At 38.7% G+C, this 23,220-nt stretch overlaps 1 protein-coding gene across 1 annotated transcript in view; it reads right to left on the bottom strand.

Annotated features, from left to right (window-relative positions):
- LOC146476308 (uncharacterized) overlaps positions 1-22,486 on the bottom strand; it is a 33,308-nt gene extending 10,822 nt beyond the window's left edge. Inside the window, exons 1-23 of the mRNA XM_085114878.1 lie at positions 21,650-22,486; positions 18,174-19,306; positions 17,401-17,532; positions 16,160-16,286; positions 15,046-15,373; positions 13,849-14,513; positions 10,648-10,908; positions 9,992-10,081; positions 9,047-9,474; positions 8,623-8,754; positions 8,132-8,240; positions 7,646-7,704; positions 6,758-6,840; positions 6,588-6,648; positions 4,971-5,201; positions 4,149-4,311; positions 3,337-3,432; positions 3,040-3,114; positions 2,447-2,530; positions 2,199-2,260; positions 1,479-1,547; positions 1,158-1,278; positions 359-454 (exon numbers count right to left, since the gene is read on the bottom strand). Of these exons, the coding sequence (XP_084971004.1) occupies positions 359-454; positions 1,158-1,278; positions 1,479-1,547; positions 2,199-2,260; positions 2,447-2,530; positions 3,040-3,114; positions 3,337-3,432; positions 4,149-4,311; positions 4,971-5,201; positions 6,588-6,648; positions 6,758-6,840; positions 7,646-7,704; positions 8,132-8,240; positions 8,623-8,754; positions 9,047-9,474; positions 9,992-10,081; positions 10,648-10,908; positions 13,849-14,513; positions 15,046-15,373; positions 16,160-16,286; positions 17,401-17,532; positions 18,174-19,306; positions 21,650-22,135 (5,091 nt within the window). The 5' untranslated portion in view covers positions 22,136-22,486. The remainder of the gene's footprint in view (positions 1-358; positions 455-1,157; positions 1,279-1,478; positions 1,548-2,198; positions 2,261-2,446; positions 2,531-3,039; positions 3,115-3,336; positions 3,433-4,148; positions 4,312-4,970; positions 5,202-6,587; positions 6,649-6,757; positions 6,841-7,645; positions 7,705-8,131; positions 8,241-8,622; positions 8,755-9,046; positions 9,475-9,991; positions 10,082-10,647; positions 10,909-13,848; positions 14,514-15,045; positions 15,374-16,159; positions 16,287-17,400; positions 17,533-18,173; positions 19,307-21,649) is intronic.
- Positions 22,487-23,220: the final 734 nt, after the last annotated feature.

Here is a 23,220-nt window from a genome sequence, read left to right as displayed (position 1 = left end):
GAAGAAAAAAATTCAGAAAACACACAAGACTAGCCAACTTTACTTTATTAAGTTTCAGAGTTTTGTTTATTGGAGAACATTACTTAATGGAAAGTAGAATTCAAGTAAAATAAGTAAATAGATTAAAGAGGAACATGTACTTCTGTAAAGCCCAGTAGCATACAGTTTGTATTAGTTATAACTTTTGCACGAAGGTAATCAGTTGGTTTTTACAGGAGGCCAAAAAGTTGCTGGGCCCTTAATGAAACACCTGCTTTCACTTTGAAAATGGCCGGGCTCTGGAGTTTAATAGACTTTCGCTACATGGGTATAACTTGTAACTCAGTCTATACTCATCTCAGAGTAAAATGAAGCATACCTTTGTTTTTTCATCCATAACAGTGATCTTCTTGGGACTGACGCCAAAATAACACCTGACTGCACCCCCCTTGGGGCTGACTGTACCCATGCACTCCTAAGAGACAAGAAAGACGGTTATTTGACGGCGAGACAAGAAAAATCACTTTGAACCCAACCCTTTATTTTGAAATACTCTTTATTTTTAGACTCTTTTACTTCTCATACCTTTCTATTATTATTCTGCCCGTTAAATTGTAATAAATAGAAAAATCCATAAACACAAAAATTTCTTATTTCTGGATGCGGTACAGCATTCATATGTTTTCTTTTTCCAAATATGCCTGTGTCACTGAAAAAATACATTGATCGTCAATAAACCTGTCAGGTTTGACTGTTTTTCACGAAAAAAATTAATCTCCTTTCGATGGCATTGTTTGGTGATACATGTGAATGAAGGAAAATGGCCGTAACAAGTTGTTCGAAGAGGACCCACCTTGTCTGGGGTAATGGAGAAGAAGAAGACACCACATATCTCATGAATATACCGACAAAATTTTATTGGCTTTAACATTTGAGTTGACACAGAAAAATTCAGGTAGCAAGAGTCAGCATTGCTAGATAAACAGGAAAATTATGGTTTGAACTCTTGTCACTTTTTACTGCAGGATAGAGGGATGGCTATGCAATAAAGACACCATCTTTTTGAGGTTGAGGAAGGTGGGTGTAGGCAGAGACCACAATCTGTTTGTGGCTTGGTAGGTCCTGTTCAAGTGTATGGTAGCTTTGACCACATCCCTTAGTCTGCAGCCTGGTGTTACCTTAAGCTTGTAAAAGTGGCATCCATAGCCTGCCATTGACTGGCAGTAGTCAATAAAATTGTGCTTTGCATTTCGCTCAGTCATCTCACTGTTCACAAACTGTTCATACTGAGCCTTGATTCTGTGAAAAGGTAAAATAATAACAAGTGAATGAATAGACTAAAAAAGACAAATAAATGGTGGAAGGCAGATTTGAACCCCTTCACAAGAAAAGTCCTTGTTGTAACAAACAAATTCTTCAGCTCAGCCAAAGTTTCATTATTAATACTGTAGAATCTCAGGTACGCCGGGTTATGTCAACTCTATAACATTTTATCTTACCTCTTGGCAATGTTCTTCACTTTATACAAGGATGGATGCAAGCTCTGCTTAATACGAGATACAGACAATCTAACAAAAGAAAGCAATTATGTTAAACAAAAGTGACGATAAATATCGGTAGTAAAAATACTTTTTAAACCGACCAGATAAAACGACTGTGATGCGTCATTCTCCAAATCTCAAATACAAAAAACGTCCTTCTTTAATCTACATAACATGTACTTGACAATCATACTTCACTCAGTAAAGTATGATTGTCTAGGTGAGTGTAGTCCTTAAAAGGAATATTTGCTTTTATCAAACAGAGTTGATAAGGTAATTTTGTAATTGTCCACCTCAAAGAGGGCTAGCTTAGTACTCAAATCTCTTTCTCTCTCTCTTAGTCCTTGAGCCCCAAGTGGGGCATAGGGTCAAATCTCTCTCAAATCTCTTTACAGGGGCCAAATTACCTTCAAGTTACCAATGCTGTTGATAAACCAAACATTCATTTCTACTCCCCACCAACACAGTATCACAGTTTCTTTAGAAATGACGTTGTAAACCCTTTATCTATCAGTCCTAAAAAGGACTGTTTGTGGCCACACTGACCGATATGTCAACAACCTGAGTAGAAGTCATCATCAGCGTTGAGTACATTGTGTATCAAGCATTGATGGCACCTTTTATTACTCTACAAACATTGCCATGCCATAAAATTCACTAAACAACAACAAATCTTACTTTTCTCTGCTGGATGACAAAAAGGACCAAGGCTTTCCTCGCACTTCTGCAGGTGATAGACCCTGAAAAGTGTTTGCATACCACAATTTAATAATCACAAGTTCACAAACTAGAACTAAGGAAGGACATAATAAATTACTATAATTTGTAATGCTATGTTTTATCACAAATTTATGTGCTTAAGTTGGTTGATGAATAATAACCTTTTATCTTCATGAACATCAGGAAGCTCTGATGTAGTTACTTACCTCTATGTAGAGTTGCAGAGCACTGAGGTAAACAGCATCTTCAACAGGACATGGTAGGCTTCCACTGACAATTGCTTTCTGGCACTAAAAGCAAGAAAAAATCAAGTAATTACCTCAAAGCAAATTAAGACAAAAATCAGTTGACTATACCTTCCCATCTCTATAATTATTTCCAAGCAGTTTGAGCCATTCAGAATGTGGAGCGACAAGGAAGGATGACAAGCAAAGAATAACTTTTCCCACAGATGGACATGATGCCTCTCCTATTTTCTTCTGATAACATAATTCCTCTCATGTATCAACTTTCTCTCCCCCCACCTCCCCCCGACCCAAACAATCTGAATGTGTGAAGCAGGCAACATCTATAATAATAGACAGTATTGGTATTCTCGGTATTGAACTGGAACTAGCTTGCACACGAGGCTTATGCGGGGAAATCTTTTCACATGCAAATAGTTTCTAATATATTCCCCCGCAAGAGCCTCCATTGCAAGCTCAATCCAGTTCAATACCGAGAATACGAATATGGTCTATTATGCTTAAGAGAGTAGGTACTTCATAGATTGTGACATCTAGGTACTGTTGATACCTACTTGCTCATACAGGATTGCATGGTGACAGTGGTTCGCCAGAAATCTATCTAAATGACCTTTCTTTGAAGCTCGTTCCTGCAAAAAAAGAAAAATAGTTTACTCAAGACCCCAAAAATAATAAATAATAATAAAAAATAAAGATTGTTCTTGTCGAGACAAAAAAATGTTAACCACTAAGGTGACGATGATGATTCATGATGTTCTCTTTGCTTCACATCTTGTACAGACAATGCAAGGATGCTATGCAGTTTCAGTACTCTGATAAACAATGAACTGTTTACTGTAGTTAAGACTTACCACCAAAGTGTGAATAAGATATTCCAATATTTCAGCGCAGGGAAGGTACGGCCCACCAGCTTGCCTCAGAGGAAGAATGACCTCACTCAACTCAGACTAAGCAAAGAAACAGATAAACCAGTGATCGGCACTATTTTTTAGTTTGACTCTCATTTGCATAACTGCTTTATGTCAAATTTTAGGCCGATTTTTCTTTTTTTCCAAAAGGCCTGAATTTTTGCATGTGGGCGTCAATATAGCCAGGGAACAAGGCTCTGTGTTTTTTCCACAGTTACTCTTAGTTTTTGGAAAAACAATGCCAAAATACTGAGTCAGCAAAAGAAAAGAAAAGAAAAGAAAGAAGCAAAACAACAGATGCTTTGGAGCAAAAAAAACACAGAGAGATTCCTTTGATTAAATTCAAGGCCACAACACAGTTATGCTCTCAGCCCTTCAATTGACACTTAAGAAATAACAGCCACCTTCTATCTAACATTATCATAATAGTAAAATGAAGCCAAGTGTCTTTTCATCACAGATGGGCAGGATGGAGATGGATTGTAATTTGAAAATGCTCGGCTACCATTTTCAAGTTCTGCAGTAAGTTACAGGTACAGCTTCTCAGAGAACCACAACCTGGGCAGATAACAAGGACAGGATGAAGAGTATGAGGGCAAAATCAACACACGCGAATTGTTACAAGACAGGCGTTTACCAGCACCAGTTTCACCCATGAAATCTTCATCTGGTCCCAAATATCTACCCCTGGGTATTCAAGGATGCAGGTACAGCTGCTGACGTATGCACCATAAAATAATAAAGCAGTAACTTACTGCAATAACAGGGTTATTGACAAAGTCCTCAGGATAGTTGTCGAGCCAGGCTGTCCATAGCCTCATGAGGTGAATGTGTAGAACAGGTAATGGACTGTTGTCTTGCATTTGGCCTGTGGATGGATCACCATCAAAGTACTTTCCAAACCAAGGATCATGAAACCTAGACGTCAAGGGACATTTGAGTTGAGACATCATCATTATCATTTATTTGCCTTACTAAAAAAAGTCAAGGTAATGGCGAGGAGACCTCAAGAAACCACCAGGCTTATAAGAGAGGCCACCTTGGCTGTCATTAATAACTAGAAAATATGGTGCTGTGTACGTGCGGCTTGGTCAATTCATTATTTTACAGACAAAAACTGCAACATATTTTCCTTAAAGGTGAAAAAACAACATGAAAAAATGAGAAAAAATGAGACAAAAAAAATGAGAAATCTAGTTTTTAACAGCTACATTATCTGACTGCTTTTTGTGGACATTTAATAAGAGGGACATTTGGAGGCACCTAAAACTACAATTATAATGAAAAGAAAGGGGGGAACTGCAATTATATGAGGGCTCATGGCTGTGTTGCAGGATGGGGGCTCAAGAATGTGTTGAATGGATTTGCAAGCCATGGGGGAAGTTTTCTACATTGTATATACATATAGGTACACTTGCTGGCCAATGTGGAAACCCCTGGCATCCCAGGCACCAGACTTTACACTTGTTACCATTCAGTTTTCATCATTTTGAAATTGGGGTTTGCTTTACAAGTCACGGAGTTTCATTCATTTTTCTTTTACCATGTGTACTCTAGGGTTTTGGGAGTTTTCTCACCTGTGAAGAAGCAGTCTCATCAGAATAGTTGAATGCACAAAACTCTTGTAAGTTGTCAGCAGAAAATCCACAATCTGGTCCTCAGTTACCATTTGCTTGTTGTTGGAGCTGTGGCTCTTGTACCAAGAATGTTTTTTGCTGCGACCAGACCAAGGCGGCAGGCTCAGGCCACCCCACAGAAGGGAAGGATTGTTGGTGATGATCTCAACAATTTTCTCAATCCTGGCTCCCCTGAGAAGAAACAATAAATGTGACATTAAACAAAGCCCCAGACTGTCTGGACAACATGTACACAATAATCCTTAGTGGAGGTGGTTTTTCTGACATCCTAAATAATCATGGTCAGTATTTTTCTCTAGCTGGTCGAGATTTTCTGCGTGCAGTTTAACTTTTAAAAATGCATCATGGAGACTTTGGCCTTTCATAAATTAAGGAGACCTGAGACTTGTCAGAGCTACTGTGTTTGCTTGACTGATTTTAAAGATGGTAAAGAAGTACCAACTCTAGCAGTTCCATATTCCCACATCCAAATTATAATGAGACTAAGTGAATACAGTAGAACCCCGGTAACTCGAACTAGGATAACTCAAACTCCCCCACTAACTCGAACTGAGTCTCAATTCCCTTGAATTTGACCCAACTTTTCAGTCATTTTTACTCGGTTAACTCGAACCCGGATAACTCGAAAACCCCGCTAACTTGAATTAAATTTCATTTCCCTTGATCAAAATTTACCCCGATAACTCGAATTTCTGGTTCTTATAACTTGACACGGATGCCCATTGAGATATCCCATTAATTTTTCTTATCGTGTAATCGAATACAACACTAGAACAAAGACTGGACGACGCAAAAGGGAACATAAATTGAGTGTATTAAATAAACTAAAAGTTACATTCACAGTATTGCACTGTCATGAGAATGCATAATTGTTACAGTTGTTACAAAATGTTTTAGTTTCTTGTGAAATAAGTTTAATTTGCACTGTATTGTATACTGAAGTGCTGAAAATCAATAAACTATTAATAATATTAACCTGGAAAATTGGATATTTTAATCGACCCCAATAACTCGAAAGCCCGCTAACTCGACCATTTTTTCCGTTTCCCTTCAGAGTTCGAGTTACCGGGGTTCTACTGTATTACAAAAAAAGATCTTATTTAAAATTAGGAGGCTGGCTGCATTCAGGGCATGTTTCAAAGTTTAGCTTGATTTTTTTCCTGATTGGTCACAATTGTGCACGAATACATTGCCTTCCATTTTACTTCTCCAATTCAAACAACACTGGAGGAAACTGGTCCATCCACACAGGTAGATTTCTTTCTCGATTAAAATATATTTTCTTTAATAGTGATGTCATGTCTATGGTATCTTGAAACCTTTAAACTTAAAACAAATTAACAGTGGCCTGTTTGCACCCTTTGTAAATGAAACTTAAGAAGCACAGTGAGGCGAACCCTGGAAAAAAGTGGCTATTTGTTCCACAAAGAAATTGTAGGCCAACTGCAGAAAATATAAATTATTTTAAAAACACATGAAAAATAATAACATGATAATATCTAAGATTTGACATTGGTCCTTAATGAAGCCAGCCCTCCAATTTGCACAGTTACTTACTTCACAAACAAATGCTCTTGTTCAGTAGAATCTGCAAATAGCACATCAAGTTTTTCATCTCCTACAAGTGAATGAAACAATGTTTCACATCAGTGCTGTACATTACATATATATGTTAACACAACAAGATTCAACAAATTCAAGAGTTTTTGTATTTCCTGGCTCCTCACCTGGCACACGTTTAAAGAGATAAACGCCTCCAACTTCCATGCAACCAAGATAAATCAAGCCACGAGCTGCATGGTACCGCACTCTGCAAAGTAAAGTCAAGTTAGGAATTTACAGTACGGGTAGTCATTTTGACCATTGCAATAGCATTGTGATAGTTGAAATACCATTATCAGTGATACTATTGGGATATTAGTGACACCAATGTAATACTATTGCTATATTATTAAAAACTGGATCATTGTATAATGCAATTCGAGCGATTTGATTGGCTTAGTGGCCATGGTATATGAGCCATTATACCATGCCCGAGAAGTAGAGACCATTAAATTGTCTTCTAATTCTTCTTGCAAAGCGAAATCAGCAAAATCTAGCAAAATTTCTTAGTTTTTTTAATAAAACAATTATTCCACTCGTGCTCGTTGGATATGAGATGATTATAGCCAACTCGTTGGCTATCTATCATCTCATATCCAACGCGCGCTCGTGGAATAATTGTTAAATGTTAATTGTAATTTCAACTTCACATAACTTCATATCATGCACTGTTATATAAAGTGACTAATAAAAAAATTGTTGCCTCTCTAAATCCAGATGAGGCCCTGGAACAAGCTACTATCAAATAAACATAGAAGCAAAGTTGTCTTTAACTTCCACTGCTCCAGGTTTTACGACAATGAACAATACTGATCAGCAGGGAATAAGGGATGCATTTTTTAATCATGGAATAAGGACTAAAGGACATTATTTGATGGCTATAAAAGTCATCGATAGTTAAATCGCAATAAAAATTATTGATGCATCGTTCAAGGCCGGAGCTCCATCATATAGATGCCGTACATGTACACATAGTCTTCACTTGAGTGAAGTGATCAGTCAACATGAATTACCTTGCATCTCCATAACTTAACATATGTTTGAGACCATCTACACCTCCATTCAATTCAATCTGCAGAGAAAGTGGAAGCAGACAATGATCACAACCAAAAACCAACAATTTCAAATCATTTGATTATGCTCTCAGCTCTTCAAATAATTGTATTAATTTGTTTTTCATATGAATGTTACTTAATACAGTTGACCCTGTGTTAAGATCCTTCAGCCTGTATTGCAGGTCATTAGAAATTCAGTTACCTGGCAGGCTATTCATTACTCTATTAGTAGTTTTCTTTTACAAAGGAACCATTTAAAACAGGTCAAGAATACAGAAACAGCTAGTTGGGACTTAGGGAAGGGTGACTGTGACCTCTTAAATATAGAGGTGACTGCTTAACAGAGGTCAAATTTCAATCACAGGAAGAAATTTTCAGGCTCTGACAACTGACTGCTTAACAGAGGGTGACTGCATGATACAGGTTTCAACTCTAAAACCTAACCTGCATGTGATTGTCGACTGTCATGGCAATGTTGGCCAGAGTAGCCACACAGTAAAGTACAATTTCTGGGTTACCATCAGTCAGTGTCTCTAGCAGCAATGACAGGGGCCTATGAAACATTCAAGATAAATTGTTAGCAACTGGCAGTCCACAGACTCATGATATCAACAAACTGGATGTACATTGTACATTGTAGATGCTTTCAATATCACTGATCCTAGAAGAATGCAAAAGCTGAGCAATAAACACGATATAGAGTAGGAATCCAAGGCACACCCAACCAGTTTGTCTTAATTTAGGGCTAGTATTTATTTAGTAGAATAAGCTGGGGAGCAAGTATGCTGTATCTTGTTTCCTTCCTGTTTTAGCTTGTTTTCTAGAAGCACTCAATTGTCCAATGGGAAAGTTGTTTAGAAAGAAAAAAATTTAATATCAACCTGATTGGGGATGCTTCAGAGTTGTAATTTACATGTCCAAAGCAAAGAATATACCTTGTCTTTCCCAGTTCCAGTTGCATCTTTGGATGAATGCTGCTGGCAGATAACATCTTAGTGGCCACTACTTTAGGCATTGTCTTGGAATGTAAGTCCATTAATGGCAGGTGGTTGTGACCAAATCCCGGGCTGTAAACATACAAATACTCCCTAAATTACTTTTTATGTTTCAGTGTTTACCAGTAAATATAATTCATTTTTTATAAAAAAGAAAATTAAATAGCAAAATAGGAAATTTTGTTGCTTCACCTCTGTGCAGCTAGAGTACTTTCATGTTTAAATTGTACTTATGTTTAAGTTTAAGTTCATTTCCTGGTTACTTATGAATTTCCTAAAAATGACCAGATATCATATTCTCTTAACCTTTCTAGTTGAATTGTTTTAACAAGGGGTGTAGAGAAGTTACAAATTAATCACTGACCTATAAAGAGGAAAGGAATGATCTCCATCAGCTGAGCTTCCCATGCTACAGATGCTGTTCTTCTTTTGCATTGTATACCCACCATACGCATGCGGCTGCCACACGTCTGACCGCACATCTGATGCACCAGAATTGTTTCTCTGCACAGAAGCTTTGTTGGCTGCAACTATTGGTGACATTTCCCTGGCACGATCATCATATGAGCTTTGACTACAAGTGCTTCTCTTGCGATGTCGAGGTCTGTCGTGACTGCTTTGCTGGTATGGAGGTGGAGACTCAGTCTGGCGCAGGTCAAATGCACCACTATCCACGTCACTGATCTGCAGCAAGTTTAGAAGTGGCTCCAGGGGAATTGTCTTCAATGCAGTGGAGAATTCCTGTTGATCGTTGAAGTCCAAAATGCTTTGTAGGATTGACAGGCATGTGCTCTGAGGGGAAAAAAGACAACCACAACACTCAACATTTGTTCACTCATTGGCTCATATCTATCACTGACTGAAGTGAACTCTCTCTAAAAGCAGCACCACACTACAGCGATCAGCACACAAAAACACCAATAACTGGCACGTCATATCGGTGATTAAATTTGGGTTGTTCATCTGGTGGGCCTGCTCCTGTTATTTTATACACTCGTCACTGTGAATTGCCAACTAATTTGACCAATCAGCTTCTGTGATTTTATCACACAATTTTTCAAAATGGCAGACAGCTACAAAGTGGAGTGGAAAATCACCATGATCACCATAAAAAAAATGCCTAGTTTGCCTAACGAATAATGAACTACGGATTCCAAAAGGGGTACTGCCATGAATGAAAAATGGGAAAACTCCAAATAAGTGGAAACACTTGCAAACAGCTTTATTTGCAACCAAAAAATTGAAGTCTGACTGATCACCATTCTGCACAAGGCAATTACTCAAAAACAGCAACAACCATACATTGTACCTGAATGGGTTCCGGACCATCCACTAGTTTTAAAACTGTCTCAATGAGGCCTGCTTCTACTGATCTTTTACGACTGTCTGCTCCCTCAAGCTGATGACAGAACAGAATAACACTGTCATACACTAAAGTAGCCATGTGCTGATGAAGGCTTGGAACATATAATTCAACAATAAGCAAAAGTAAAATCCACTTAAAATCAAGGAAAGGAAAATCATATCAACAACTGGTAAACTGGCTGCTTAAAATGCCTGGAGCATTTAAAGCTATACAAAATTTAATGTTATGTAAAACTAAATTAATACTTCTTCATCCTCTCCATAAAGGATATCAACATAACTGTTCATTTCAATGAATATTTTGGTCAAGGGTTAAGTCTAAAACCTGCAGCAGATATATTCAAGCAAATATTTTTTGGTAAGGGGATGCAGCTGGTCTTCTTCAGAAAAGAGTTAAGTTGACCAAGGACACATGCAAAGCACATCCAGTCACAAGGAAGCTTTGATGTACATGTAGTTTAAGTTTCTAAGGGGTTGTATGAGTCATTGTACTGTAGGAGCAGTGTTTGGGGGATTTCGCTTGGTTTGCAGCTGTGTTTATTGCTTAACCAATAGAATTGCTCACACTAAGTTTAAATAAATTGAATTAAGTTCACTCACATTAAATAGATTGCCAATTAAAACTGCAATGTGGTTGTTAATCACAGTGGAAACAGAATCCATATGCGCCAAACTGATAAGCTGTCCAGATGCTCTTGGAAGGCAGAGATACGCCAACAAGCTTGAGTGACATTCAGGGTTCCCAGATAGAAGGACCACTGGCTCCAGGGCCTCAATTACTGAATCCTCATCTCTCATGTAGTGGGAGCCTGTGCTAATTAAGGAGCTTTCTTCACATTCTGAAGTGCTTCTTTGACAGCTCTGACAGTAGAAAATTAAACACACGAAAAAGCTGTCAAATCCCTTCATTCTTAGGGTGAGAACTTGGGTCACATTGTTTGACAAGGTAAACCTTATGTCTGGTTAAGAAATCAAAGGAAAGCTACTGTATATGTCAAGCAACACTTTGTCATGGAGCTGCTGGTATTTTACGTTCACTGCAGTTGGAAATAGTTGGACAGCACTGTAAGATACAATGCAATACAATACTAACAATAGGGCCATTTATACGGGAGAAAATAAGACGCGTCTTATCCAAGACGCGTCTCAAATAAGACGCGAGCTGATCGTATAAACGGCACAAAATAAGCGTTCGTGTCTTATTTTAGACGCGACTAAAATAAGACGCGTCTAACTCTGGAACAGGAGCTTGAGCTGTTCTTGTCTTGGTCGCGTCTTAAATAAGACGTGAACTTCCTCGTATAAATGGTACACGCGTCTTAAATAAGACGTGAACTACAAATGAGCATGCGTAAGAGCGAGTGACGCGTCATGACACACGTCACTGACCGCTCTCAGCTCTGCAAAATGGCTTCGCAGTGTTCACAGTCCCCTTTGCAGTGTTCAAAAACACCAGCAACACTGGCAGCAAAAAAGAAATACGTGGACTACCACGGAAGAGAAGGAGTTTCTGCTTATTTGCAAAGAGAGGGCAATTGCCGAAGAGCAGGACAATTGTGTTACAGGCGCCGGTGTAAGTTACTTCTGTTGTCACTCTTGTTTACATTCAAAGTTTATCCTTTCGCAATTGGTACAGATGAAAAGTTGTTGCAAATCATTGCTAATTAGCATGGTTGCTAATGGTAACGTCGCATGTAAACGAGGCTGTATCAAAATTAAGACGCGGGTCGTTTATACGTGATTTTCATGTCTTACGCAGGACGCAATCGTATAAACGGTACAGTTCGCGTCTTATTTAAGACGCGTCTTAAATAAGACGCGTCTTATTTTCTCCCGTATAAATGGCCCTAATACTTCATTTGCCATCACAAGTAAATATAGGTAATACTGTAAACAACTGCCACCCAGTAGCTCAGTTAGCAGAGCACTGGGGAGCAGAAGGTCACTGTTTAAATCTTGGTTGGACCAACACTCAGGGTATTAAAATAACTGAGGAGAAGGTGCTGCCTTTGCTTTGACATGCACACATGGTCACACCTTCATCTGGCCTGGATGATCACATAGAAATAGTGATATCATTTCCAATATTTTATTTAGGGATGTAAAAGAACAACAGAGGATTGAATCACCCCTGGCTGTGACCACCCCCAGGGTCAGCATGTGGTTGACTCGATGTGATTTCCCTAAAAGGCAGTCATTGAGAAGTGAATGAGATCACAACTACCATTGGTACTCTGGGCAACAGTCAGAAGTGTAGTTTGGAGCAATATTTTCCAAATAGGACATGTAGTACTTCTTAGACTAGTCATTTCAATGTTATTGTACACAAGCTACAGTACCGCTCAAAAGTAAGTTACCACCCTCTCGCGAGACGCGATTCTCGTCTCGCGAGACGAGAGTCGCGTCTCGCGAGACGACATTCTCGTCTCGAGAGACGAGATACTCGTCTCGCGAGAAGGTGAAAAAACTGTAAGTACATTTACTAAGGCTTGACTTTTTCGCGAGAGTTGCGCGAGAATATCAAGTTGGGTGTCAGTGTAAGCGAACGACCGCTGCGAAGAAGACTAGCGAACTTGTTGATCAATCTCTGTTTGAGCATCTATTCGTGGCACGTTGGGTTATCGGAGCTAACGGCTGATAAATCTGCAGAACCTAATAAAGCGTCTTCGTGTAAATGTAAATAAAACGAAAATGTGATAAGCATGATAAGTTGGATCATTTATAGTTTTTTTTTATGAAACCAAAAATTTGCGATACTTTCAACACATTGAGGACGTCTTATGTTTCACATGAAAGTTCGCGTTGATTTGGTTTTCAAGTGCAAATTCTTGCCTTGAAGGCGACATTGCACTGCTTTGCAAATGAAACTTTCCGATCAAAATCTCCGGTTTTGAAGGTTGAGATGTAAGCGCGGCGCGGTAACCTTTGACATCTTCGCGTTGCCGATATGCAAATTCGGTGCACAATGAACTGAAATCAATTCTGAACCAGAACTACACAGTTTTCATCAGCTCTTCAACAACAATGTTACCGTTTTCGATTTTCTTTATTCACAACTTTGTTTTTTCTTGTTATAAATTGCATTTGCTTGCAACCACAAAGATTGAAAGAAGTTCGATTCCATAGTGGTAATAAGCAAAGCACGATACATGTCACGTACGCAAATTTGAACCGCGGTGAACATTGTAAGTTTCAGGGTTTTCAAAAGCTGTTTTATAGATACAGGCACAAAACTTGACTTTAAAAAGGCTGGTTTTTTAATGTAGGAATTGTGTGTGTGCAGGAAAGTTTCAATTGCAAATTGATTCGCCGGCGTGTTCGCTTAGCGCATTGCTTTACAAACTCGTCGCTATTACATGTAATAGGAAACCTTTGAAGTGACTGAAGACATGAGCTTGCTTTTTAGCGCATCGCTTTGCAAACTTGTCACAAATCGAAACTTTTGAACTGAATGAAGACAATTTTATCGAATCACATAACTCTTACAATGCGAACACGTTGGCACGCGTTTTAAAAATGGCACGGATAAACGCATCACAAGACAAGTGCGCAAGAAACTCAATTGTTTTCTTCTCACGAGAAACTCGGTAATATTCCAAAATTTCCGCTTCAGTGATTCTCGTGAGACGAGATTCTCGTATCAAGAGACGAGAGTCGCGTTTCTCGAGACGAGAATCTCGTATCGAGAGACGCCACTCTCGTCTCGCGAGAAACGAGACAAGACTGGTAACTTACTTTTGAGCGGTACTGTAACTAGATGCTACCATGTCATTGATACAATGTAAAACCAAATATGCATACCACTGCAGATTGATCAGACTCCAAACTTGGCTGTCGTGTATTTGAAAGTTTCCTTTCTTTCTGGATTGCTCTGTTGGTTTCCTCTGTACACTGTACTTCTTCTGAAGATGTGGCATCACCCCCTGTTTCAGTAGACAACAAACCCACTTCTACCCCTCTATTACCAGGCTCAGGATTATCAGCAAACTGAATCAAATCAGTGACAACTTGTTGTTCTTCCAGTGAACGCTTCTTCGGGATGAATGGAGACAGTGGATTGGATTCCATTGAAGGAATACCACACAAAGGTACAGAGAAATTGTTTTGATCATCTGAAATGCATGTATCTGTTGAAGGCATCATAGCTGTTTCTTGATTAACAAGTTCTGAGCTGGACTCTCCTGTAATTTGATCTCCTCTGTCAACACCTTGTGTTTCCACCTTGTCACCAGACTGAAGTGGTACATCTTTTAGTTCCGCCGTACGTTGAGGTAAATCTGCGACAACTTTGCTGTCTACAGAGTTGGTCTTGTTTGCTTCTTCTGATGAAGAGCCACTAGGTTTGACAACTGATTGTGTTTGTTCTTCAGACTTTCTTTGCTCACTTTGTTCCAAGTCTGCACTCTGCACTTCACTTGTTTTGTGGAAGCTGTGAAAGCGTACAAGACCTCCTCTTTTAGAGTTGGCTGCAAAAAAGAAACAGAATGATAATGAAACTCTCCTTTTAGATGATAAATTTTTGTGTTGAATTTGAGGTTATTTAAATCACAGAAGCAAATAGGATGTGCAACAGTTGAGAAAATCTATTTGCTCGCCTCATTTCATTAGCCTGATCTTACATTCATTTGGTGAAACTATACAATGTAAAATATCTGTTTTGAGTAAAGCTAATTAGGAATCCACTTCAAAATTAAATGAACTAAAATTAACGGAATTGACTCATTTCTGAATTGTATGTCCAACAGAAATCAGTTTTTATACAAATTATTTGTATAAAAATTGATTTCTGTTGGGCATATCATGGAAAGAAATGAATGGTCCATGACTTTACCGATGGAACTCTGCTCTGAATGTCAAGGAGGATAATTCCTCAAAATTGAATTGTTTTAATACTAGCTACATGTACAGTGTAGAGGCAAACTATTTCACTGGTACAGAAAACTTTTTGCCCACGTCAAAGCTTTGTTTCTAGTGTGAATTCTATTAGCGTTGTCTTACCAAGCAATGGACTCAGTGTTCTTGAGAGATGGATACTCTCTGATCTCTGGATGGCATGCCTCCCCCGTCCCACTTCTGGACTACCACGTCCACCTGATATGGAACACAAACTTGAAGACCTTCTGTGTTGTAACAGCCCTCGTCGCAGGGTAGATACTCTCTCTACTGTAGGTGAATGAACACTGGACTTGGATTTAAGACTACTGCCACCTATTGAACTCTGGTTGATTGATGACGCTCCTGAATTTGAACGTGACTTGGAAATATCTGTGGCCGCAAAAGCCTCACAGGCTGATTGCACAAGAAGTCTCTGCATCTCTTTGAGCTCCTGTGTGAGAGAAAGATTACTTTAATCTAATTCAAAACCATTTAGCCAAGCTTTTGATTCCCTCATGGAATCTTTATCAAGTAATGGAGTTTGAAGTTTTCACCCATGGCTTGAGGTGGTGAGAGTGACATAAATATATACATAATATGTATATATCTATGTCACTCTCACCACCTCAAGCCATGCGTGAAAACTTCAAACTATGTAATTAATAATAGGATACTTACATGTAATTCTCCTCTCCCCAAAAGGAGCTTTTCAGGGATAATGAAACAAATATTTCACATACAACATAATAATGGTTAAGAATCTCAGCTGGCAGGAGGCAGACCAGCTGGCTACTAACAAGCGTGGTCGAGGAGTTGAACTGGGGGGCTACCAAGAAACAACTCCAGCTAGTGGTCAGAGCAGGACTTCAACCTGGGACCTCCATATTACAAGTCTGATGCCCTCACCACTTGACCATGCTGCCTCCCACACATGACAGAATGTTCAGGCAGATCGCTGGTAGTTTGTATTCACTGTCTCAATTTAGGGTGAGGCCTGAAGCGATGTGTACCTGGATATTTTGTCACATGCCTCTCACCAATATTGAATAACCCTCATCAGTAAGAGTACTGACATTATAATACATGTAAGATATTATTAAAAATATTTTCCTCACCAAAACACAAGGAGAGACCATAACTTTCACAGACAAACAGTGAAGATAGTTTTCTTACATTTCAAAAACTTTGACATGTTTTGAATTAGCAGAGGTGGTACAGTTAATGGAGAAAATCTCACCGGTTCTAAGTCAACTGGCCGCAGCCCATGAATGTTATTCTCAAATATCCTTGCACCATGCTCCACTAAAAGGAATGAAACCTCCAGCTTGCTCCTATGTCCAGCAGACATGTGAAGTGGTGTACAGCTATGCATAAAAACATCAGTTATTATCTAACAGTAAACATGGATGTGAAGTGGTCTGTTTGAAAGACTTGTCTGAGAGAACTGTGTAAGAAGTTTGAGAAAGCCAGTAATATATATTTTAGTTTGTAATGTGCAGTCGACTGTTAACAATTAAACACTAGAAGATAAGCTGCGCTTTATAATTAGAAGCTAATTAAAAATTATTGTTAAGAAAAAAAGGCACAAGTTCAGTATTTCGCAGAGATGATTACATTCTTGTTTCATTAAAAAGTCATAAACTCACATCCTATCAACTGTTCAAACTTGAGAAAACTGTACATGTACATGTCTGGAGATCCTACATGGAATTTCAGCTTTAAAAATAGGTCTACACCTGAACATGACTTTAATCACATAACAGACCATTCTACTGCAGACTTTTTTATTTTTTGACTGGATCAGTGTCTTCTATGTACTGTTACATTTTTTTTTTACTGTTTATGGTATCTATTTTTCTTTAACAGGGCTGTTCTGAAAACCACGTCCATGACGAACGCACCCTGTATAAAGATGATGATGATGATGATTATTATTATTATGTAGTTCGAATCATGATACAGTATTTCTTCCCCAAGGGCCAGGTCCAAACCAGATAACACAAATATTTCTGTGTCCCGTTTTTTCATCTTGAGACTAATACATTGTAAATTTGAAGAATTAGCCTATCACCGTCCCTAATCTCAGCTAATTAACAAGTGGAAGCAACAAAAAAGGCATAGGCTAATTTTGACATTTCACCCTTAGGCTAATTATTGACATTTCAGCCTTAAGATAAAAAACAAACAAACAAAAAACAACAACAACAATTGTAACATAACAATCAATCTGGGCCCAGTTGCTCGAAGCATGGTTAGTGCTAACCCGGGTTAAATACCATGACAACCTGTAGGTTTTAATACCTCTTAACCAATGGTTAGCGCTAACCATGCTCAAGCAACTCAGCCCTGTATGCCAAACTAGAACTTATTAATGGAAAAATTTGGATTGCATGCCAAAATTCCACTTATGCCCTTCAACACTGTACTACAGTACATTGTAGTTATTGCATGATACCACAAGAAAGCTACTGGACTTACAAGTTATTGTCTTTGGCCCTGACATTTGCACCATAGCCCAAGAGTAACTGAGTGACTGCTCTATTCCCAGCTGATGCTGCGACATGCAGTGGGGACTTGTCATCAGGCCCTTCCCAGTTGATATCTGCACCCCTGAGGGAAAATAAAAGAAGACAACAGATTTTTCAATAAGTAACATCACTGCTGGATTTAACACCTTATGTGGAAATACCTGTAGAAGATAGTAGAAAATATGGAAGACTTAAAAAAAATTTTCCTCTTATAAATTATTTTCTTATTAATGTAATCTTACCATCCCATTGCAGTTTATCTACAATTGGTACAAACCCATTACTGCAGATGTACATGTACACATGAAGATGTGGGGTGCTATGAATAATTGCAAAATTATTACATTTTTAAAAACAAAAAAAATAAACAAATATTAGTGCCAGGACCTATTCTGGGTGACTTGCAAGTGAACTTTTTTTAATTAAATACCTACAAGGAATCTAGTTCAATAATTTTCCCAGGAGAGGATTTTCATTCTTTAACTGTTCTTACGCCAATTTGAATAAATTTTCTCAAGAGGTGGCCACTTGAGATTGTGAAATAGGAAATGAAGTGCTAGTTTTCCTGCCGGCTGCCTTCCACTCCTGTTATGTAGGATTAACATGGCTGACTGGGAAGCCACTGAATTTATAAAGAATCCATTTGTTTGATCATCTTGAAAGAGATTGTCATTTTACATTTGAGTTAGTACAAATGTACAGTACAAACAATTTCAGCCTCACCTTTTCAAAAGGAGTTGTGACATTTCTACATCACCCAGTGAGACAGAGTAATATAGCAGGCTCCTTCTTACAGTATCATGTGCATTCACTGATAACCCATCATCTAGATACTTTTCAACAAGTCCTGTTTTTCCTCTTTCTACTGCTGTAATTGCATTACGTACTGTTTGAGGATCGTCCTGTCCTTCGGTATCAGATAAAGGCAAAGACATGTCTTGAGGAACAAGCCCCTTGTATTTTCCAAAGCTTGATGAAACGCGGTCAGGGGGGATAATGGCTTCTTTATGAAAGCGTTCGATAGGAAGAAGGGAAGTAGTCATCAAGAAGTTCCCTGTAACATCTTCCTTTTCGGTCCTTCCTAAATCAAGCTCTCTTGGGATTTTCTCTTTTTCCAGCACTCCATGTGATTCTTTTTTCCTGACTTTCCTTGCCCTTTCCTCCGAGCTTTCTCCTTGATCTCTAACAGGAGGGATCACTAGACGAGAAGAATCTGTTGTGATGGCTTCAGAAGGTAACTGGGAATGTAACTCTTCCATAGAGTGGCATTTCTTAGGTTGTTCCATTGCTAATTTACTGGGATTTTCTTCTGGTGATCTGTGTTCTACAGAAGGTAAGCTGGACCTTCTGACTGGTCCGTCATCTTCCCTTTTCACCCACACTTGAAGATCTGGTTGCATGTTTGGAGGAAACACATGAACATCAGCTTTAACTGATATCTGCCCATCAACAGCCACTTGTTTCCCCGCTACTTCCTTCCCGTCACTGTCGCTACCATCTGAAGGCACTGGAGACAAAGCTGAGAACTCAACATGTCGTCCTGATGTGTGTGAGCTTGTTGGATGCCGGAGAATAGAAGGGCTTGTAGTACTTTTGTTAAATTTCTTCCCGTGAGGTGATCTCCGCCCAGATGAACCTTCAATGCCATGCTTCCACTGAACATGAGGGTGGCGTCTCTCGACTGACGAACTACCAATGGTTGAAGTAGTAGATACTTCAGAGTTTGTACGTGTTCGCTCTGAACTGCTGATTGAGTGTGTTCTCCTTGCTCGGCGAGACTCCCTTTCAACTTTCTCTCTGGTTAACTTGCCAATGGCTTTGAATGCTAGTGCGACTGTTCGCACAATACTGGCGGCCTGCATGAGAAACAGAATACCAATGTTACTATGGGTTGATAACAAAAGGTAACTTCTTTTTCCTGACAGTCACTGGCTGTTAAATGTCAGAGGTTTAGAACCCATTTTTAATAGCTTACACATGTTAAGAATCAATCTTTACATTGTGTGTGTGTGTATGTGTGCGCGGTCAAAGTTAATTACCATAAGTCCATATTGTAATGCTAATATTAAAGATTAGTTATTTTAAGGAAGCCTGACTTGTTATAAGCCTCGTGGTTTTTTTTAGGTTTTCTCGCCATTTATTTTCTTTCATCAATCTTCTTCATTTTTTTTTCCATCTGTAAATGTTGTGTATATGGCAAAATAAATATTGTATTGTATTGTATTGATCAGGCAAAACCCAAAACCCGATAAACGGCTTTTTGATTCCTTCGCTGTTAATTTGAGTTGTTTAACTTTTATAAACACTGGAAAAAATAAGATAAAATATCTTGAGAGACATAAAAACAAATTACCACATACATGTTCATTAGTTACTTATTTGCATTTGTAAGATCCTACTTGTGCGGTTACTTAGACTTGTCATAGTTACATACTTAGACTTGTCAAATGTTTTGAAAAACCACTCCAGAGAAGCACATGTTTACAAACTGTAGTTTACAAGATTGCATTAAGCAAGTCACATAAGGTTGCAAGGGGTTGGTGTACATTTGTAATTTGAAGTTTTAATTAGCTTCTTTATGAATATAAATCCAAATTCAAAAACTAATAAAATAACACAAGAAATGGAGTGCTCCATGAGTTTTGTTTGCATCAGACAGTGAACAAATACAACAAAAACCACTCGAGTGGGCATGAAAACCACAACGTGATAATTGCCGCCGCCGACCTCTCCAACCAAATTGAAATTTAAATGTTTTCATTCCTAGCCATTTTGAAATCAATATTTTTAGCATCAAAAAAATAGAACATCACGCAAAACACATACATCTGCATACTAAAGTAAGTTTTGATTGACAACTTTGTCATCATGTCCAAATCTTGAAATTGCACCAATGCTCAATTATGCCACGTTTTATGACCAGCTAGGTCTTGTTTTCTAGGCATGTACCAATTTACAGCACATCTATTAACTAAAAGGCAGTCACAGAAGACAGCTGCAACTTGCATGCTTGAACACTTGACAGAAGACTCTTGTGCTTTTAGAGTAAATGGTACATTTTTTCGCTAGTTTACATAAAACATCTGTAACTGTGACATCAGACATCAGACACAAGTTAACAATTTTCCTGCCAGACTTTGTCTGTTACTTAACTGAGCTGAAATGTTTTGATAAGTTTCTTTGCATAGAGATGTACAATAACAATCTGACTGCAGCCAGTATATTCAATACTCAACACAACAAAATGAGCCGTTTTTGATTACACAGGTTCTTTCCTCGCGTACGTGTCTGGTAAACATTTCTGGAGTTTTCGGATTCGGTGTGAGTTGAATAATTAGTCAAGTACAATATTAACGTAAACAGGCCGACAGCCAAACAAAAGTTGGTAAACAATTTCTAAATACATCCATTTGTACAATACTGGCTAAATTTAGGTTCGATAAAGGACACGTCATGACTTCAAACGCAAAACTGGACCATTTAGGGCGGAACAATGCCAAAAAGGGTGATAAACTCCGCAAACACGACTGTCCGATAAGTAAACAAGCTGACGGGGGTGCCTTAGGCGATGGATTTTACACGAGTTCGTACAAGCGTCGTCTTTGTAATATAAACTATAATTACGATGAAAAGTTATCAACTGCTATCCAAGTTTAATTGACGTTTTCTTGTTTGTCTCTTGAGGAACAGAAATAATTTTCCGACTTTATAAACAACCTCTTCAGACTGTCCATTGTCATGAAAAGGAAAATGTGAAAAACAACGTTGGTGGCGTGACAAGTCGTTGGCTGCGGACAAAAGCTGCTTCTTGTTTCGTCCCGCTCAATTCGCTCCAATCGAACGAAATATAATAGCCCTGATATTTTTGGCGTTAAAAAAGTAAACGTATTTTTGGCATTTCTGCGGTGCTATTTCGAACGCAGAAATTCCTTTGCTTCGAAGCCAGCAAAACACGCGCGGAGAAATTGTTCACGCTGCTACGAACAAACGAACATGTTTTTCATATAATCCCACTACAAAAATTAGCGACACAGCTGTTTTTTCACCTTCTCAAGCCGTTTCTCTTGCTACAAAGACTTGAAAACATATCAATATATCCAAATAGCACAGCTAAATACCTGCCCGAAGAGAAATCAAAACACAGCACTTTCAGTCGTCGGGTAAACAACTTGAATATTGACGGCGTTGCCCTTGCTTACCTCTAGTTGTGAACCAGCTTGAAATACGTGACACATGTGGGTCTTCTTTCGAGTGATATTCAACCCAAAAGTGCTGTCAAATCCTCGAAGTTGTTCCTGGGCACACAAAGCAATAGCATAAAGCGGCGCTGTAAGGATTAAAGAGTTAGAATCGAAGGTAGAGACAAGAAGAATTCCATCACGGATGATAAAATTGACTCGTATACTCCGAATTTGCTGTTTTTTAATCCTCTTTAAGGTCTCTAGCATTCGTGTTATGGATTTTGCTTCCGATATTTGCGCCGAGCCAACATAATCTACAATAAAATGCAGTTCTCCAGAACTATAGTCTTCTACTGTTCGATTTTCTGTCTGTGGTAAAAGCGCAGTAGCTTGTGAAGCCAACGAACCTTCTTCGACATGACTTGGTTCAGCTGATTCGGCGACCGGGGTTACGTGATCCGCTCTTTGCCATCTCTGGCTTAAGCGTCTCCTTAGAGAATGCATTGTCTATTAAAAGCTTCACGACAGTTCACTCCATAGCGGGAGCCAACGTTATTGAAGTATCTTTCCTTCATCTTTGGCCAAATTAGCCGAGATAAACAACAAACCTTCCACGTAACATCACCAACCAAATCTTCGGTGTCAAAAACCAGTTGGGACGTAAACGTCGTGATTACATCTTCGTATGGCTTGCATTAACTGCATACAGCGGCCTTTGACAGGTTTCGCACATTTCTTGGTATGCTAAAAACCAAGGAGAGTTTCACAATGTTCTGAGAAAGAAGAAACTTCAAGCCCGACTATTCCCATTCACCATGCTGTTGTACGGAGTTGTTTGTTGAACACACCGGAAGCTTTGTAATTGGCTGATTTCTGATCACATGGGAGATACGACCGCGTTCGAAAGTAAAATGCGCGAAAAACAGGAAGATTTCGTGTGGGTTGAAAACACTCGATCAACATCCATTTGAGCAATTCGGATGCAATAACGCAAAAATCATCTCCAAGTCTAAATGACCCGACTCAATTATATCCACTCAGACATTTGTCCTCTCGCTCAGCTCCATTGAGAGGACCAGCTGTGACTCGAGAAAACATACGAACTGAAAATCCTGAAAATCAGCTGATTCGATCTAAAAATGCACCACTTCTTGCTAACACAGATCTAGCTTTTTTTCTTTTACTTTTAAATTCCCTTCAAATACGATTGTCAATGATATCTTTCCAAAGCGGTGATTTGCTCCCCATGGTATATGCGGGTTGTGAAGCCCGTGTAATGTCTCAGTAGATTTTTATAAATCAATGCCGGTATCAAATTAATAATAAATCAGTTGAATGACTAAAAAAGTTTGCACAAAACTGTTTCCTTCTACAGCATGGAATATTGTTCTGGGAACAATGATATGGCTAAAGACTGTACTGATTTCACTATCATTTCATAAAACTGCAATATAAAATACTTGAATCCGGATTTGACTAAAATATTTTAATTCGCTTATTAATTTCTTCTGCTTACTGTAGATTCCAAACTTAAAGCATGGAAACTATGTTTGATGGCCGTAATATAGTTTATATATAGGCACAAGTGA

This window comes from Pavona decussata, unplaced genomic scaffold (assembly GCF_977016875.1).
Source record: "Pavona decussata unplaced genomic scaffold, jaPavDecu1.1 SCAFFOLD_78, whole genome shotgun sequence".
Classification (NCBI taxonomy): domain Eukaryota; kingdom Metazoa; phylum Cnidaria; class Anthozoa; order Scleractinia; family Agariciidae; genus Pavona; species Pavona decussata.
The sequence above is the reverse complement of the archived record's forward strand: the minus strand, read 5'-3'. Positions and strand labels throughout refer to the sequence as shown.